General features: G+C 44.3%; 1 protein-coding gene across 1 annotated transcript in view; it reads left to right on the plus strand.

Annotated features, from left to right (window-relative positions):
* LOC134356340 (cadherin-5-like) overlaps window positions 1-20,050 on the plus strand; it is a 105,415-nt gene that overhangs the window by 59,585 nt on the left and 25,780 nt on the right. The window contains exons 7-9 of the mRNA XM_063067234.1: window positions 2,001-2,242; window positions 15,666-15,799; window positions 18,723-18,835. Coding sequence (XP_062923304.1) covers window positions 2,001-2,242; window positions 15,666-15,799; window positions 18,723-18,835 — 489 coding nt within the window. The remainder of the gene's footprint in view (window positions 1-2,000; window positions 2,243-15,665; window positions 15,800-18,722; window positions 18,836-20,050) is intronic.

Here is a 20,050-nt window from a genome sequence, read left to right on the forward strand (position 1 = left end):
TTTAAAGGTCACACCAAATATTAACTGGATTTAGTTTTTTACTATTTACTGTTCTTTATAGTTTTTTTTATATTTGGAAACCTTTCACTTCATTATTTTTGAAAGTATCTTGGTTTTACAGAATGTTTTTACATGTGCCTAAAACTTTTGAACAGTACTGTACTCATATCCCTAGCTCCCTCTGTTATACAAACAAAGCCCAATTGTTTGACATGTCCTGCCCTAATGTAACTTTTCCCCTACACCTGGGACATATTTAAATTGACGTTGCTGGGACTTGAGGACCTGAGTTATAGGGAATGGTTGAGTAAGTTCGGATTTTATTCCCTGGAGTGTGGGAAAATGAGAGGCGATCTTATAGAGTTATACAAAATTACAAGGGTGCAGATGGAATAAATTCCCCTGAGGTTGGGCAAGACCAGAACTGCAGGTCATGGGTTTATGGTGAGAGGGGAAATATTTATGGAGAATTAGAGAGGAACATCTTCATTCAGAGGATGGTGTAATTGTGGAATGACCTGCCAACGGAAGTGGTGGATGTGGGTTCAATTATAACATACAAGAGATTTTTTTTTATATTTCTTATTGTAGCTTTTAGTAACTTTTTATGTATTGCACTGTTCTGCTGTCACAGAATAAGACATTTCACGCTGTACAGTAGGTAGGTGATAATAAATCTGATTCTGTGAATTTAGATTGGTACGTGGATGGGAGGGGTATGGAGGGCTTTGGTCAGGGTGCAAGATGATGTGATGAGGCAGAAGACCAGGCCAGCACAGTGAGATGGGCTGAAGGTCCTGTTTCTGTGATGTATTGCTCTATGGCTCAATGACTACATGACTAACCTAGAACAATACAGCATGGGAACAGGCCCTTCAACCCATCATGACCGTGCTAGCCATGATTCCAAATGAAACTAATCCCATCTTCCTACACATGATCCATATGCCTCCATTCACTTCACCATCATTTGTCTGTGTAAGTGCCTCTTAATGACATATTGCATCTGCTTCTACCACCTCGCTGGCAGCCTGTTCCAGTCACCCAAAACTCTTTGAGTAAAAAAGAGTTGCCCCATCCATTTCCCATTAACTTTTCCCTTCTCACCTTCAGTCTAGACTCTCCTAGTACCTGATGTATCTACTCTGGGAAAAAGACACCTTTTTCTACTCTGTCCTTGCTTCATAATTGTACGTATATCTGTCAGGTCTTCCCTTAGCCTCTGATGTCCCAGAAAAATAATGACCTAATTCTGTCCAACCTCTCCTTATTGATTATACTCTCTGGTCCAGGTGACATCCTGGTGAACCTCTTCTTCCAACCAGAAATCCACACAACACTTTGAGAGCAGCGGGACCAAAGTTTTACACAACCCTTCTTCCCTGGCCTAGCCAGAAGACATAGGAGCAGAATTAGGCCATTCAGCCCATTAAGTCTGCTTTGCCATTCCATCATGGCTGATTTACTATCCCTCTCAACCCCCATTCTTCTGCCTTTCCCCATAACTTTTGGCACACCTACTAATCAAGAACCAATCAATCTCTATTTTAAATATACCCAATGACTTGGCCTCCACATTTGTCAGTGAGAAATGAATTCCAAAGATTCACCATCCTCTGCCTAAAGAAATTCCTTTTCGTCTCTGCTGTGAAGAGACATCCTTCCATTCTGAGGCGGTGCCCTATGGACCTGGACTCACTCACTATAGGAAACACCCTCTCCACATCCACTCTGTTGAGGCATTTCAATAGTCAATAAGATTCAATGAGATGCTTCTCATTCTTCTAAACTCCAGCAACTACAGGCCCAGAGCCATCAAACACTCCTCATACATTAACCCTTTCATTCCAGGGATCATTTTCGTAAATTTCATCTGGACCCTCTCTAATGCCGAAGGAAATGTTCATAGTTGTTCCTTTGGGGAGTTTGTTCTCCTGCAGGACAAATCTTTCTCCTTCATTGAACTGAACTGAGCTGATCACTGTTTTCCATCCTCACAGCCCCTGGACTTTGAGACCAAGCAGCTACACCATGTACGAGTGGAAGCCGAAAACCCCACACTGGTGAAGGGGAAGAGGTACAAGACCAGCACCACACTGGTGATCAAGGTGCTGGACGTTGACGAGCCTCCTGTGTTCAGCCGTTCTCGGTACCTCTTCAAGGTGTACGAGAACCAGCCCAAGTCCACTCCCGTGGGACTCGTTTCTGCAAGAGACCCGGATCTGGTGAAAGAGCACATCAGGTGAGAGGTTAAACCACGATGCAGTCAACTTTCAAGTGCAAGTTCTTGTCTTGGGCATGCACACTCAGGGTATAAATGCCAGGAAAGTTGGCTTTCTCCAACAGCAGAACACTGTTGGTCTAAGTGCAGGTCAATGGGACTAGGCAATTTAAAAAGTCTGGCACGGACTTGAAAGGCCGAAGGGCCTGTTTTTGTTCTGTAGTTTTCTATGACTCTGCACTGCAGACATGACAAACGAAAGTTAACATAAACTTAAATTACCTTGAGGCCCGCCGTTGGTTGGGGTCAACCATGGATGCTGCATCCCATCTGTCTACATGATATACAAGCCAGAGCAGTATGGTGTACAAGCTGTTGCCCGTGCAGCAAGCTCTCCATCTCCACGCAGCTGATGAAACATAGAAAACCTACAACACAATACAGGCCCTTCGGCCCAAAAAGGTGTGCTGAACATGCCCCTACCTTAGAAATTACTAGGCTTACCTAAAGCCCTCTATTTTTCTAAGCTCCATGTACCTATCCAAAAGTCTCTTAAAAGACCCTATCGTATCTGCCTCCACCACCATTGCCGACAGCCCATTCCACACACTCACCACTCTCTGAGTAAAAAACTTAACCCTGACATCTCCTCTGTACCTACTCCCCAGCACCTTAAAACTGTGTCCTCTTGTGGCAGCCATTTCAGCCCTGGCAAAAGGCCTCTGACCATCCACACGATCAATGCTTCTCATCATCTTACACACCTCTATTCAAAGGAAATGGCGGAGACCAACACAGTTCGGCACCAGCGGTGTCACAGGAATTGCCGGTCAGCATTGAACTCGATGTAGGACTGTCCCAGGGACTCCAGTTCCAGATTTATCCTCGGGGGTTTACTCCTGAAGCTTTCCCCATGAGGGGGAGTGGAAGTTTGAGATCAGAGTTTTCCTTCAACTAGGTGAGCTGTCAATAACAGCTGATGAGCCCCATCTGCCTAAAGCCACTGGGTTTAAGGTGCCAGTAACCCACCTTTGCCCCTTCTCCCGTCAGTAGAGACAGTTCTGCAGGGCTTAATAATTAAGCCACACGTGAAGGTCAGGGACACAGAGGCTATTTGAGAAACAGGCCATTGGGAGCGTTTAAGTTTCCCACTACCCCCTTCCCCAGCTATGGCAACTTTAAGGAACCTCAAATTAACTAAGTTAAACATCAAAGTTGAAAGTACATTTATTATCGAAGTATGTATAAATTATATAATCTTGAGATTGGTCTGCTTGCACAAGGCAAGAAACCTGAAAGAAAACAATTTTTAAGAAAAGACCAACACCCAATGTTCAGAGAAAGAGGAGAAAAGTCATGCAAACAATAAAAGCAAACAGCAGCATTCTGAAGCAAATTGAGTCCGTAGACCCGAATCCTGGAGCAACTGAAATAGGCCTGTAGCCTCAGTCTCAGTTCATCACATAGCAGGGCAAATCACTGTGAGCCATAATCAAACTAGTGCAAGTTGAGAGAGAGAGAAAAAGAAATCCTGTCCCAGAGTTTTTCAGGTCATTTCAAGAACCTGAGCACAAGAGATTCTGAACCTAAGCACAAGAGGCTGTGCACACAAGAGAAAATCTGCAGATGTGGGCAATCTTGAGCAACACACACAAAATGCTAGAGGAAATCAGCATTTAGGTCAGCGTCTATGGAGGGAAATAAACAATCCTGATGAAGCGACTCAGCCCGAACATCAACTGTTTATTCCCCTCCATAGATGCTGCCTGTTTTGCCGAGTTCCTCCAGTATTTTGTGTGTGTGGTTCAGAACCCGATGGAAGGGAGGAAGAAGCTGTCGTTGAACATTGGGTCTTCAGGCTCCTGTACTTCCTGCCCGATGTAAATGGATCTTTCTTTTTTAAGAAGACGATATTCTCACAGGACGTGAATCACGGGGAAACAAGCAAAGTACTTAAGCTGTGTGGAGTTGAGATTATTATTATTGGCCAGTATGCAACTCTGGCCTACATCCACATACTGACCGAAGTGGCCTAGCAACCTCTTGTACTGTCCATGGTCCACCATCACTCTCTGATGAAAATATTAGTAAATAAAAGATATCCAAAATAGCAACAGAAAGTGCTGCAGATATTCCATAGTTCAGACACAGGCAGAGAGAAAGCAAGAGAGAATGAGGCAGGGGAGGGGAGGGGGAGGAGGATACTGATGTTGTTTACGTTTCAGACTGGCAACCTTTTATCAGAACTGGAATATGTTGGCAATTTTAAATTTCAAAAAGGAAGGGTGGGGGGAGATGATTACATTTCAGGTCGATGGCCTTTTACCAGAACAGGAATTAGTCATTGTAAGATTGAAAGCAACGTGCAGAGATAGTAAAAGGGAAATGGGAGGGAAGACCAGGAGGAATGTGATGAAAGATCATTCACCAGATCATTGACCCTTTTTCTCTGCACAGGCACGTGCTGACTTACACATCATAGGACAATACGAGAAAGGGGCAGAATTCAGCCCATCGAGATAGCTCTGTCATTCCATCACAGCTGGTTTATTATCCCTCACCCCATTCTCCTGCCTTCTCCCCATAACCTTTGGCACTCTGACTACTCATCCTCCACTTTAAATATACTAATGACTTGGCCTCCACAGTTGTCTGTGGCAAAGAATTCCAGAGATTCACTACCCTCCGGCAAAAGAAATTCCTCTCCATCTCCGTTCTAAATGGACATCCCTCTATTCTTAGGCTGTGTCCCCTGGTCCTAGACTCCCCCCCCACAGGAAACATCCTCTCAGAGTCCACTCTGTCGAGCCCTTTCAATACTCGATAGGTTCCAATGAGATCCTCCCTCATTCTTCTAAACTCCAGTGAGTACAGGCCCATTTGTTGATCCTTCAGAACATTTAATCAAGACAGCTTCATAGTCATAGTCATAGTCATACTTTATTGATCCCGGGGGAAATTGGTTTTCGTTACAGTTGCACCATAAATAATTAAATAGTAATAAAACCATAAATAATTAAATAGTAATGTGTAAATTATGCCAGGAGATAAGTCCAGGACCAGCCTATTGGCTCAGGGTGTCTGAACCTCCAAGGGAGGAGTTGTAAACTTTGATGGCTACAGGCAGGAATGACTTCCTATGACGCTCTGTGTTGCATCTCGGTGGAATGAGTCTCTGGCTGAATGTACTCCTGTGCCCACCCAGTACATTATGTAGCGGATGGGAGACATTATCCAAGATGGCACGCAACTTGGACAGCATCCTCTTTTCAGACACCACCATCAGAGAGTCCAGTTCCAACCCCACAACATCACTAGCCTTACAAATGAGTTTGTTGATTCTGTTGGTGTCTGCTACCCTCAGCCTGCTGCCCCAGCACACAACAGCAAACATGATTGCACTGGCCACCACAGACTCATAGAACATCCTCAGCATTGTCCGGCAGATGTTAAAGGACTTTAGTCTCCTCAGGAAACAGACGGCTCTGTCCCTTCTTGTATTCAGCCTCAGTGTTCTTTGACCAGTCCAGTTTATTGTCAATTCGTATCCCCAGGTATTCGTAACCCTCCACCATGTCCACACTGACCCCCTGGATGGAAACAGGGGTCACCGTTACCTTAGCTCTCCTCAGGTCTACCACCAGCTCCTTAGTCTTTTTCACATGAAGCTGCAGATAATTCTGCTCACACCATGTGACAAAGTTTCCTCTCGTAGCCCTGTACTCAGCCTCATCTTTCTTGCTGATGCGGCCAACTATGGCAGAGTCATCAGAAAACTTCTGAAGATGACAAGACTCTGTGCAGTAGTTGAAGTCTGAGGTGTAAATGGTGAAGAGAAAGGGAGACAAGACAGTCCCCTGTGGAGCCCCAGTGCTGCTGATCACTCTGTTGGACACAGTGTTGCAAGTGTTTGCAGTGTTTCATTTTACAGTGAGCTGTTGGAAATGACCATGTCGGAGATAGAGACAATGACCCTGTCCCCTCACCCTCTGAACCGTAGCCACTGTCAACTGCACTGGGAGCGATGTCGCAAACTTACATTTAAAATAAAACAACTAAAAATCAGAGTTAGATCCAGGAAATGTGCGTTTCCACTAAAGGGGAAGGATATTACTTCATGTTGTTGCTAAGCAGAGTACCCATTCAGTTCTATACGTACCGGAAGCACATTCGAATATTAAAAAAACATTGAAATGGAGTCTCGCACACAAAATGCTGGAGGGACTCAACAGGTCAGGCAATAGCTGTGGAGAGGAATAAAGAGTCAACGTTTCGGACTGAGACCCTTCATCAGGACAGGAAAGGGGAAACAGCTAGAGAGAAAACAAAAATGGAGTCTGATACTGTACTTTATTGGATTAAAACTCGTGAAACCGTTAGACATAGAAGCAGAAATAGGCCATTCAGCCCATCATGCTGCTCCACCATTCCATCATGGCTGATTTATTTTCCCTCTTAGCCCCATTCTCTTGCCTTCTCCCTGTAACCTTTGCCACCCTGACTAATCAAGAACCTCTCATCCTCTGCTTTAAAGACAGAGCCTCCACAGCCATCCGTGGCAGTGAATTCCACTGATTCATCACCTGGTAACCCCATCTGGAACTCTCTTCCAGAGACCTATTGTTCTATATATGAAACCCAAATTCCACCAATTAGATTCCAGTCTTTATTTCACTCCAAGGAATCTATTATTTTATATATAAACCCAGAATTCCTCGATTAGATCCCAGGTTGTAACTCCTTCCCTGAGATCTGTTGTTCTACATATAAATCTCAAAATTTATATATGGAACAACTCACTCCTGGGATTCAGAACCTCTCTGTTAGAACCCAGACTGTAACACAAAGTCAAAGTATACTTTGTTGTCACATGTGCAAGTATATTCATTTTATTTTTTTATTTTGAGATACAGCACGGTAACAGGTCCTTCTAGCCCAGCAAGCCCACGCTACTCAATTGCACCCATGTGACCAATTAACCATTTAACCATTTAACCCTGCACATCATTGGCCTGTGGGAGGAAACCAGAGCACCTGGAGTCACGGGGAGAATGTACAAACTCCTTACAGACAGCGGTCTGACTTCCAGTCCGATCTCTCTACATTGGTGAGACCCGGCGTACAGTGCCTATAAAAAATATTCACACCCCCTTGGAAGTTTCCATGTTTTATTGTTTTACAACACTGAATTGTACTGCCCTGCACTGTTTTGTGCACTTTATGTAGTCCTGTGTAGGTCTGTAGTCTAGTGTAGTTTTTGTGTTGTCTTACGTAGTCTAGTGTAGCCTTGTGTTGTCTCACATAGTCCAGTGTAGTTTTGTGTTGTTTCATGTAGCACCATGGTCCTGGAGGAACGTTGTTTTGTTTTTACTGTGTATGGTACCAGCAGTTTATGGTCAATATGACAATAAAAAGCTACTTAACTTGACTTGACTAGAATCACAGTGGATTTAATTTGGCTTTTTTGACACTGATCAACAGAAAAGACTCTTTCATGTCAAAGTGAAAACGATTTTTTACATGTTGGTCTCAATTTATTACTACTATTATACACAAATTAATTGATTGCATAATTACTCACCCCGTTCAAGTCAGTGTTTAGTAGATGCACCTTTGACAGTAATTACAGCCTTGAATCTGTGTGGATAGGTCTCTATCAGCTTTGCTCATCTGGACTCTGCAATTTTTCCCCATACTTCTTTACAAAACTGCTCAAACACCTGTATCTGGAAGGTCCAACTGCTGGTGAGTCAGTATCATGGCAAAAACTACACCATGAGGACAAAAGAACACTCCAGGTAACTCCGTGAAAAGGTTATTGAAAAGCACAAGTCAGGAGATGGATACAATCTTTATGGCAGAGTGGCAAAGAGAAAGCCACTGTTGGAAAAAACTTATGAAATCTCAGCTAGAGTTTGTCAGAAGGCATGTGGGAGACTCTGAAGTCAGCGGGAAGAAAGTTCTATAGTCTGATAAAACCAAAATTGAGCTGTTTTGGCTATCAGACTAAACAGTAAGTTTGCCATAAGCCAAACACCGCACATCATCAAAAACACACCATCCCTACCATGAAGCATGGTGGTGGCTGAATCATGCTGTGGAGATGTTTCACTGTGGCAGGCCCTGTAAGGCTGGTGAAAGTAGAGAGTAAAATGAATGCAGCAAAATACAGGAAAACCCAGGAGGAAAATCTGATGCAGTCTGAGAGAACTGCAGCTTGGGGGAAGGTTTGTTTTCCAGTAAGACAGTGATCCCAAGCATAAAGTCAAACCTACACAGGAATAGCTTAAAAACAACAAAGTTAATGTCCTGGAGTGGCCAACTCAGAGTCCCGATCTCAATCCAATTGAGAATCTGTGGCTGGACTTGAAAAGTGCTGTTCACTCATAATCCCCATGCAATCTGACAGAGCTTGAGCAGTTCTGTAAAGAAGAAAGGGGGAAAAGTTGCAGCGTCCAGATGTGCAAAGCTGATAGTGTCATGGCCCAGATCGGGGTCCCTTTAAATTTACCTTGTTTATGTTACGATCCGGACCGTTGGTTCCCTGTTTTCCCGTGTCCCTCGACTTTGGTGATTAGAGGCAATTAACATTCCACTGAACCGTTAGTTTATAGTCTCCGGCTTTCAGCCGTTCAGTGGGAGCATCTGCAAAGTCATCCAAGGTACAGTGTGCCGATGTCATCTGGCTGGAGTATGCCTAGTCTCTGCCGAAGCGAGTGCCGGTAATTCACCTCTCCTCACCAGAGCAACCCTGTCCAGTTACCTCGCCAAAGCGAGCCTGCAAAGTTTCCTCACCGAGGTGGGTCTGTCAGTTAACCCGCCGGAGGGAATCAAGAACCGCTGTCTACTGTTCCCGGGCTGAGTCGAGAGCTCGCCACTACCCGGAGACTCCAAGTCAAGTCCTGCCCCTGGCGGCATTCAAGCACCAAGTCAAGTCCTGGCCCTGGCAGCATTCAAACACCAAGTCAAGTCCTGGCCTGGCGGCATTCAAGCACCAAGTCAAGTCCTGGCCCTGGCGGCTTCCCAGTTCAGAGTCAAGTCCTGGCCCTGGTGGTCTGTGATTCCTGTCCTACCCCCTTGTCTGAATCCCTTCTCTGCCCCTCTTGCCTCTAGCCCTCGTCTGCAGCCCCCGTCTGCACTTCGGTCTAGTTCCATCACCGGAGCTAGATAGTTACTGTCTGGTGTTCATTCATGTTGGCCTTGTCTTGTCTTGTCCTCGCCTCCGTGGGGTAAGTCAGGCTGTCTTGTCGATGCCCCGCGGGGAGTCATGTCTTGACTTGTCTTGTCCTCGCCTCCGTGGGGTAATTCAGGCTGTCTTGCTGTTGCCCCGTGGAGGGGGGGGGTGATGTCTTGTCATGTCTTGTCCCCACCTCTGTGGGGTAAGTCAGGCCGTCTTGCCGTTGCCCCGCGGAGGATCATGAGTCCTGGCCCTATGTCCTGTACCCAAGGAGGGGTCCCGACTCTCTGTTCTGTGTATGTGTCCATGGTTCCACGTACCTGCTCTCCCGAGACCAAGGCTCTGTGTTCCCATGTTCCTCCTCTCCCTAGCCCATGTCATGTCCTTGCCTGGTTCTGGGGTCCGAGCCCGAGGCAAGACCCAGGTACTGGGTCCTTGCCTAGTCTCTGGCTCGGAGTCCATACCCTAGCCTCTTCATGCCTCCTCTAGTTCTGGGAGCCGATTCCGAGTCCTAGCCCAGACCCTTGGTCCCAGCCTAGTCGTAGTCCTCAGTCCTTGTCCAGTTCGCTACTCCTGCTCCTGCTTAGCTCTCCTGATATCGAACAATAAACTAAATTTAATTAACCTCACAAGATGTGTCTTGCATTTGGGTCCACCCTTTCTCCTAATGCGCCCGCCCATTGTGACAGATAGAGCTCTATCCACACAGAATCAAGGCTGTAAATGTTGACAAAAATAAATCCACTAAAATCTTCACTGACTTGAAGGGGGTGAGTAATTATGCAATCAATTATTTTGTGTATAATAATTGTAATAAATTTAGATCAATTTGTAGAAATTTGTTTTCACGTTGACACAAAAAATTCACTTTGATTCGGTGTCAAAAAAAACAAATTAAATCCTGAAAACTTCCAAAGGGGGAGTGAGTACTTTTTATAGGCACTGTAAACTGGGGGACCGCTTTGTTGAGCACCTCCACTCCATCTGGAAAAAGGCAGAATTTCCCAGTGGCCAACCATTTCATTTCCTCTCCCAATTCCTGTTTAGACACGTTAATCCATGGCCTCCTCTTCTGCTGTGATGAGGCCACTCCCAAGCTGGAGGAGCCACCTCATAATCTGTCTGGGTAGCCTCCAACCTGATGGCATGAATATCGATTTCTCCTTCTGGTAATGTTTTCCCTCTCCTTCCCTCATCTTCTGTTCCCTTCCCTGGTCTCTTTCTTCTTCTCCTCAGTGGCCTATCACCTCCCCTTGGTGCCCCTCCTCCTCCCCTTTCTCCCACGGTCCAATCTCCTCTCCTATCATAAACACGAGGAAATTCGCTTGAATTTCCAGCATCTGCAGAATTCCTTGTGTGCTTGACTTTCCTCTCCTATCAGATTCCTTCTTCCACCTTGCCTTTTCCACCTATCACCTCCCAGCTTCTTACTTCATCCCCCTTCCCCCACCCACCTGGCTTCACCTATCACCTCCTAGCCTGGCCTCTGCCCTTCCCCCACCTTATTTAGGTGTCCTCCACTTTCCTTTTCAGTCTTGATGAAGAGTTTTGACCTGAAATGTAGACTATTTATTCCCCTCTTTGAGATGCTACTTGATCTGCTGAGTTCCTCCAGCAGTTTGTGCACGCTACTCAGTGATTGAAGTATTGCCAGTTGTGTTGTGTCTATGCACAACTGCATAAAAGCGCACGCATGGGAGATGGCTTTAACTGGTGTGTTCACATTGCAGCGAGAGAGAGCGAGAGCACAATGCACATTCGCAGACAGCAGATCAATATGTAGTGCTGGGGGGGGGGGCAGGGTTAATGCTGTAAAAGAAATAGATCCATATATTAAACTTGTTCCCCTTCAGATTAATGCAGCGTAAAACCGTATATGTTCAAAACATTCAATTTCCCTTTCATGAACCCTTATTCCAAATAAGCATGCTTTCACAATAACAGTCCATAACTAATTTCACTATACTAAAGATTCAGTCTTTTGGGTGGCGCTCTGTTTCTTTCAGGATAGCGCCCCTGGACCTGTGGAGTGGCATCAGGTTTGGCAGGTGTCTTGTCTAAGACAACATTCTCGGTTTCCGGAGTCACGTTGCTGTCAGTGACGTGATCATCACTGAGAGGGAAGTCGGTGACTGTAATGTGTCAGTCTTGTTGGAGGCAATCAGCTCACTTGTGTTCTTCAGTTCAGCATCCAGTATCTGGTACATGACGTCTCCATATCTGATCTCCAACATCCACTGTGTACATCAGTGCCCAGTTCCTGTAGCTATCCTACCAGGTGTCCAATTGTCTTCGCGGTAATCACGCGCTAAGACTTCCTGTCCAATCTCACTTGGCAACTGACTGAACTGTTTATTCTGCACTTCCCTCTGTAGATCTGGTTTCAGGAGGTCTCTGCGAGATTTTAGATTCCTGCTCATGAACAGCATTGCAGGTGTTTGATTTGTTGCTGCATGAACAGAGTTCCAATACACAAAAAGGAAATTGTCCACCTTCTGACGTAAAGAAATGTCCTCCTTGTCCAGTGCTTTAATGGACTTCTTTAATATTTGGATAAACTTTTCAGCTAACCTATTCATTACTGTGTGGCAAGGAACTAAATTGAAACGCCTGATGCCATTTTTCTTCACGAACAGTCGTGATTCTTCTGGTGTGTATTGTGGTCCATTGTCACTCATAATTTGTTCTGGTAAGCCATTTCTCGTGAAGATAGTTCCTATAGCAGAGACGGTCTTTGCTGAGGTAGTTGACCTCATTGGTATGACCTCCGGCCTTTTCGAATGAGCATCCACAGCAATCAGAAACATTGAGCCCATGAATGGCCCAGCAAAGTCAATATCTACTCTTTACCATTGTGATGATGTCCACTCCCACAGCTTTAACAGTGCCTTTTCGGGTGCACTTTGAACTTATTGGCATCCTGAATAGCTTTTGGCCAAGTCTTCAATCTATTTATCAATTCCCAGCCACCATACATAGTTCTGGGTGAAACTCCTCAACTTGACTGTACCCAGGTGTCCTTCATGCAGATTTTCTAACACTCTGGTGTGTGGTTTAGAGGGGACCACCACATGAGATCCACACATCAGCGTCCTTTGACATACCAACAGTTGTTCTCATCTCATTGAGAACTTTGTAAACATAGGGTTACCATGAGCTAGCCATCCTTGCGTGGTGATTTCATAAACTTTTGATAAATGTCAGGTCATTCTTTGTTTCACTTTGTATTTCGGAATTTGGTACAGGCAACTGGTCGACCGATGCTGTGTGGAACACCTCTGTTGGGTCAGAGTATGGAGACTTTTCATCTTCAGTTATCAATAGTGGAAGATGTGACAAGCCATCAGTGTTCCTGTGTTGTTTGGTACCCTTAAACTCTATGTGATAAGAATGAGCTCTTGGGAATAGTGGCCAACGTTGTAACCAGGTAACAGTCACACTGAAATTCTCTTTCAGGGACTGAAAATGGATGCAAGGGGCTGGTGGTCTGATACTAGTGTAAACTTTTGTCCATAGAGGTAGTGGTGGAATTTCTTTATTCCCCATACTAGATTAAGGGCCTCTCAGTCAATCTATGCTTAGTTGCATTCTACACTTGTCAATGATCTTAAAGCAAACGCAATCTGACGTTCAGATCCATCTTTCACAGTGTGTGACAAAATGGTTCCAATGCCATAAGGGGATGCATCGCACACCAGTCTGATGGGCAGAGATGGATCATAGTGGATGAGCAATTCATCAGATGTTATTAGTCTCCTTGTTTCCTTGAATGCTTTTTCACATCTTTCTGACCATTCCCACTTTGCTCCTGTCTGTAACAGTGTGTCCAATGGATGCAGTACTCTAGCAACGTTTGGGAGAAACCAGTAGTAGTAGTTTACAAGACCCATGTAAGACCTGAGTTGTGACACATTTTCTGGTTTGGGTGCCTGCAACACTGCTTCAGTCTTCTCTTGTGACTTCTGTAAGTCGTGCTTCTCAGTATGCCCACAATGTGAGATTTCATTCTTGAAAAACTCACATTTCTCTCTCTTTGCACGCAGACCATATTCACTCAGCCTAGTAAGCACTTTACCAAGGTTCTGTAGATTTTCTTCATCAAGATAACATTGTGTTCCTGGGGGATATCTTGGAGCACTCGGTCCATTCTCTTTACCAAATTGCTGGAGCTGATGCGACGCCAAAGACAAGATGATTATACTGAAACAGTCTCTTGTGAGTGTTGATTGTGAGGAACTTCCTGCTCGACTCCTCAAAATCCATTTGCAGGTAGGCTTGTGACAAGTCAATCTTTGAAAACCTCTTCCCACCTACCAAAGATGCAAAAATGTCTTCTATTTGAGGCAGAGGGTACTGCACAGTACACAGCACCGGGCTGGTGCTCATTTTGAAATCCCCACATAATGCGAATGGCTCCTGCTTCCATTTCTTGATCACTGGGACAGTGGGCATGGCCCAATCACTCCACTCAGCCTTAGAGAGAATTCCAGGCACCTCCATACTCTGCAGTTTAGCATCCACTTTAGGACGTAGTGCGTAAGGTACTGGCCGTGCTTTTTGGAATGTTGGTGTTGCTGTTTCATGCCGTTGAATTCTGGGCTTGATGCCTTTGAGTTTTGCAATCCCCTTCTCAAATACCTTCTCATTAGCATTAAGCAGCTTTGACAGTCTCTGGTTAGTACTTCCGTTTGGGCTGCAGTTACCTGTTGATATCATACTGCGAACTTTGATTGAGTGCCAGTCTGGTTGGATTTTTCTCAACTATTCACGTCTGAAACGGGCTGGCCCTCCACTTTTCAACACATAAAACTTTAACTGCTGTGCTTGGCCTTCATATATCACATTTACTTTCAGTTTGCCTTTGGGAGACACTTTTTCACCTGTGTTAAGTCTTTAGCATCACTGAGGTCTTCTCTGATGGTATTTAAGAAAACAGTCTGTAGTAGTCAGTCTCAGGAATTATGGACAAAGCTGACCCTGTATCTAGCTCCATTTTCAGTTCTACACACCTATTACAGCCCAGATAATTTTGTGATCTACTTCAGTAATACTCTGCAGTTCTAGGCATGACAGTTCACCTTTGCCAGACTCTTTGTTGTCTGATTCTGTTTTACATTCAGTAACTTTATGCATTTGCTTAGTTTTGTGTTTGAGACTTTTCACTTGGTTGTGTTTTTTGTCTGCCTTGCACATTCTCTCTATATGACCTTGTCTGTGACACTTTCTGCAGACATTTTCTTTGTACCAGCAGTTATTTGCATCAAGGGAGGATTTACCACATCGATAAAATTTTTGGCTTTTTGCATGATTCAAGGACAGTTTGTGCATTTCACATTCTAACCTCCTTTTCTGTAGTTCTGCAGCATCCTTTGCTGCAGTCTCTAACAATATTGCAATGGTCAATATCTGTTCAAAGATTAGGTCTCTTTCGGACAGTAGCCTCTTTGGAGTGCTTTGACTATGCATGCCACATACAATCCTGTCCCTTAATGCATCAGAAAGTCCATCTTTAAGGTCACAGTACTGGGAAAGTTTGCACAGATCAGCAATGTATTCAGAAATGCTTTCATTTTTTGGCTGGTTCCTTTTGTAAAATCCAAATTTCTCAGCTATTACCAGCGGTTTAGGGTTCAAGTGATTTTGTAAAATTGTAATAATTTCATCAAACATCTTGCTTGTTGGCTTTTCGGGATTACTAGGTTACATATGAGACTGTACGTTCTTGGGCCCATTAAGCTAAGAAGAGTAGGGTCTTTCTTTTGCTCCTCCACCTTGTTCACATGACAATACAGTTCCATCCTCACCATATATGACTCCCAGCCTTCACTAGCGCTATCAAATTCATCAACTTTTCAACTGAAACCATCGCCACGTTATTTTCACCCAATTCTATATAAACCAGTCGTGTGTGTAAAGAGAGTAGAACAGTGAGCTAAGCACGCACCAGTGTTGATTGTCAGCGAGGAGGAGATGTGATTTCCAATCAGCACAGACTATGATCTCCCAATGAGGAAATCAAAGATCCAGTTGAGAGGGAGGTACAGAGGCCCAGGTTTTGGAGCTTGCTGATTAGAACTGAGGGTATGATCATGTTGAGCACTGAGCTGTAATCAATAAATGACAGCCTGACATATACAGTGCATATAAATCCCAACATTCATCAACTACATTCAAAGATAACACACTGTGACCTTGTTTCTTTACATTATGGCTTGTTAGATATATAATTTAACCATTTTCAGTTCTGACAGTGTTATTTGTTCCCAGCTATTCTTTACAGAATGGGACGGAACTATTCAGAATTGAGGATGATGGAATGATTTACACCAGAAAGCGACTGGATAGAGAGCAGTCTGCGTGGCACAGCATTATAGTGGCTGCCAGTGAAGCTGGCAAGAGTGGTAAGTGGTTTTCCCCACTCAAAGTTCAAAGTAAATTTATTATCTAAGTGCCTATATGTCACCATATACAACCCTGTGGGTGAGACGCTTCATCAGAGCTCAAGTCTCACCCCGAAACATCGACGGTTTATTCCTCTCCATAAATTTCATGACATACTTCAGTGATATTAAAACCTGATTCTGATTCAGTCTTGATTGCTCCAATGCTCACTTGCCCAGACACCAGAGAGATATTGAGATATATATACCTCTGAAAATGGGCCTGGTGGCCCATCAGGTCCTTGTCATGATATAACGCTTCTCTCATGTGTCCATTTTCAAAGTGAGAGTAGTTACTCGTACTCATTAACACAAGAGACTCTGCAAAACGGGAGACGGCAGTCAGAGAAATTGATGTTCATGCCATAAAGTTGGAGGCTACCAAAATGGAATATGAGATGTCTTCTCCTCCAACTTGGCCTCATCATGGCAGCAGAGGAGGCCCTCAATCGACATGTCAGTGTGGGAATGGGAAGTCAAAACGAAATGGGTGGCCTCTGGGAGATCCTGGCCTTTGTGGCAACAGAATGAAGCTGTTTGATGAAGCAGTCCCCCGTGTCAGGTAGCCAGTCTCACCGACCAAGGATGGATTTTGACATCTTCCCATCAGAATAGATTTATTATAAAGAAAAGAGACTCTTCAGATGCTGGAAATTCAAAGTAAGACACAAAATGCTGGAGGAACTCAGCGAGTCAGATAGCATGCCTGGAGAGGAGTAAACAGTCAATGTTTCAGCCTGAAACCCTTCATGAGGACTGGAAAGGAATGGAACATAAGCCAGAATAAGGAGGAGGAGGGAAAGGGGAGGAGTAGATGAGACCTGGTGAGGGGAAATGTGGGTGGGTAAGGGAGGCAAAGTTGAAGAAGCCCGAAGGTGATAGGTGGAAGAGGTAAAGGGCTGAAGAAGAAGTGTTTAATAGGAGAGGACAGTGGAACACGGAAGAAAGGGAAGGAGGGGAGGAACCAGGCAAGTGAGGGGAAGAGAAGAGGTAAGAGAGTAACCAGAATGGGGAATGTAAAAAGAGAGAAGGGGAGGGGAGAAATAGCCAGAAATTCAAAGTTGTTCTGGTTGTTGGGGCTGGGAGCTGGCCTTGCTGATGAGTACACTCTGTCATGATGTGCGCAGGCAATTTGGGAATCCAAGTGTGGAGGAAAGACAGACTCCAATGTAGAGATGGCGACTAGAATTTATTCATAATAATTCCAAAAAGCATTTGTGGCTCGGCCGAGTGACACTGTGAGAAGTAACATTCTCAAAACTAGGACCTGGCGATTAGTGCAAATCAAGTGTCTGCTTAAGCAATACAAGTAACCTGCATCCCCTGGCCTATCAAAATAAACTTGCACAAGTTTATATAGAAAGCACTAGGAGACCACATTACAAAGAGCAAGTTGCTTGTGAAAATCACAAGGAATTCTAAATGATTTACAACTCTCATTAAACAACAATTAATTAATTCAGGTCCTCTCAAAACCTTAGAGCCCAATGCTCTCCAGTACCCCACGCAGGTTCAAAGTGTTCACTACACACTCACTTTGAAGTGACCTGCAGTTTTTCCTGGAACCAATAGTCCTAGAAGACAACTAACCTTTATCCTTTCACCTTCTTTAACCCACAAGGGCAGAACACAGATATACCGAGAGCAATCAAAACTGCCCAATGTATCACCAGAATCAGCCTACCTGCCCTCAAGGACATACATACAGAAAGGTGCCACAGAAGGGCCAGTATCATCATGAAGGATCCACCACCCTGCTCATGGACCATTTGTCCAACTCCCATCAGGGAGGAGGTTATGTAGTATCCAAGCCAGGACCACCAGACTCAAAAGCAGTTGCTTTCCCCAAGTAGTAAGGCTGATCAACACCTCCACCCACTAACTCCACTACAGCTTTATTATTTCCTGACCGTCAGCCTAGCACATTACTTTATGAACATATAATCTATCTATGTATAGTACTGTGCAGAAGTCAGGTAGTTCCTAAGACATTAGCACAGAACCATAATTTGTCAACATGGAGTGGAGAACAAGTTTGTAAATCTGGTGGGACAAAGGCCATTGGGAATGGCGAGAGTGAGAGGTGGGAAAGGTGTGAGACAGGTGGCAGAGATGGAGTGCCGGGGTGGGGACTGCCACAGGTTCAGCTACACCCAGCCCTTAGACATCAACCAAGGTCATTTGATTCAAACAATTGGTTTATTGATCATTACAGAATGTCTCTCTGATGCTTCCCGCTCTTTCCCCTTTCCCTTCCTCTTCCCAATCATGATTTCCCTCTCCCTGCCCCCTTCCCATTTTCGGTCCACAAAAGAGACCCATATCATAATCAGGTTTATCATCACTCACATGTCATGAATTCTTTTTTTTTTGAAGCAGCAGTACAGTGCAATACATAAAATTACTACAGTATTGTGAAAAGGTCTTAGGAACCCTAACCTTATATATATATCAGGCAGAAGTCATTCCTGCCTGTGGCCATCAAACTTTACAACTCCTCCCTTGGAGGGTCAGACACCCTGAGCCAATAGGCTGGTCCTGGACTTACTTCCTGGCATAATTTACATATTACTATTTAATGATTTATGGTTTTATTACTATTTATTATTTATGGTACAACTGTAACGAAAACCAATTTCCCCCGGGATCAATAAAGTATGACTATGTATATGCCTAAGATTTTTGCACAATACTGCATATAAGCTATCTTATGTATTTATATTTATTGTGTTCTTTATGGTGTTGTGTTTTTTTTTGCTGCATCGGTTCTGGAGTAACTATCATTTTGTTCTCTGTTACAACTATGTACAGGAAATGACAATATGCCTGTTCTTATCGCAGATGTCTGGATATTTCAGAATGCTTCTCTTCATTTGTTTTACAGATTCGGTATCCACTACGACCGTACTTATTAAAGTTCGGGACAAAAATGACAACGCACCAACACTTGCAGACAGTTATCCTCCCCATGTGTGTGAGAACGACCCAATTGGAACTGTAAGTGGAACTTGTGTGGAATGGTAGAACAGTGTTAGCACATTGCTTTAAACCACCAGTGATGACCAATTACTCTCTAATCCAGGCAACAGTCTGGTGAACCTCTTCTGCACTCTCTCCAAATCCTCCACATCCTTCCTGTAGTGTGGTAACTAGAACTGCCCACTCCAAGTGCGGTCCAACCAGCTGCACAGGACAGCATGATAGAGAGATGGCACGGTAGCATAGTGTAGTATAATACATAGATCTGGGCTCAATTTCAGCCCCTGTATGCTCTTTGGCTTTCCTTTGGGTGCTCCTGGTTCCTCCAACGTTCCAAAGACATACAGGTTCAAGTTAATAAGTTGTGGGCATGGTGGAGTTGGAAGCATGGCAATCCTTGCAGGCTGCCCCCAGCTCATAGATTATATGTTCATAAAGTAATGTGTTCGTTGTTGATGCAAAACGACACATTTCACTTTCTGTCTCGAAGTTTCGATGTACATGTGACAAATAAAGCTAATCTTTTTTAATTGGGTAGTGCAAGATCTAAACCAGCCACTCACCTCTCCATCTCACACACTCTCTCGCTTTGCCCTTGCTCCTGTCTGTCTCTTTCAGCTGGTATTCCCCCCACTTTACCCCCCTGCTTTTGCCTCATCTCTGTTTCACTCTGGTTACAGTAAATCTCCAATAATCTATTGTGCTGAGACCTTGTTGGCAGCGCTCTGGCAGAATTACCAGATTATTGGATGTTATGCCAATTAATAATCCAACAAGGGTCTCTGCCTGAAATGTCGACTATTTATTCCCACCTACAGATGCTGCCTGACCTGTTGAGCTCCTCCATCCATTGTGTGTATTGCTCCAGATTTTCACCATCTGCAGTACCTCTTGTCTATTCTTTCAGTTTGCATGTTTTTAGGAAAATACAGTACAGTAATAACAATAAATTTTGCAGTGAATTTGGTAAGTTTCAAGGGAGTGTGGGAAATGATACCCCAATGGGTTAGTGCAGGAGTTATGCCATGGACCCCTATCATTAACCAAAGAGTCTGTGTAACACGGGTTGGGAACCCCTGGTCTAAAGGTTAATTGGTTTAATTATCTTATTATTATTGTCGCCTGTACCGAGGTACTGTGAAAATCCTTGCTTTGCATGCCAGCCATACTGATAATTTCATTGCATGGATCAATACATTGAGGTGGTACAGGATCTGAATCAGATGGGCAGAC

Source organism: Mobula hypostoma, chromosome 14, assembly GCF_963921235.1.
Source record: "Mobula hypostoma chromosome 14, sMobHyp1.1, whole genome shotgun sequence".
Lineage (NCBI taxonomy): Eukaryota > Metazoa > Chordata > Chondrichthyes > Myliobatiformes > Myliobatidae > Mobula > Mobula hypostoma.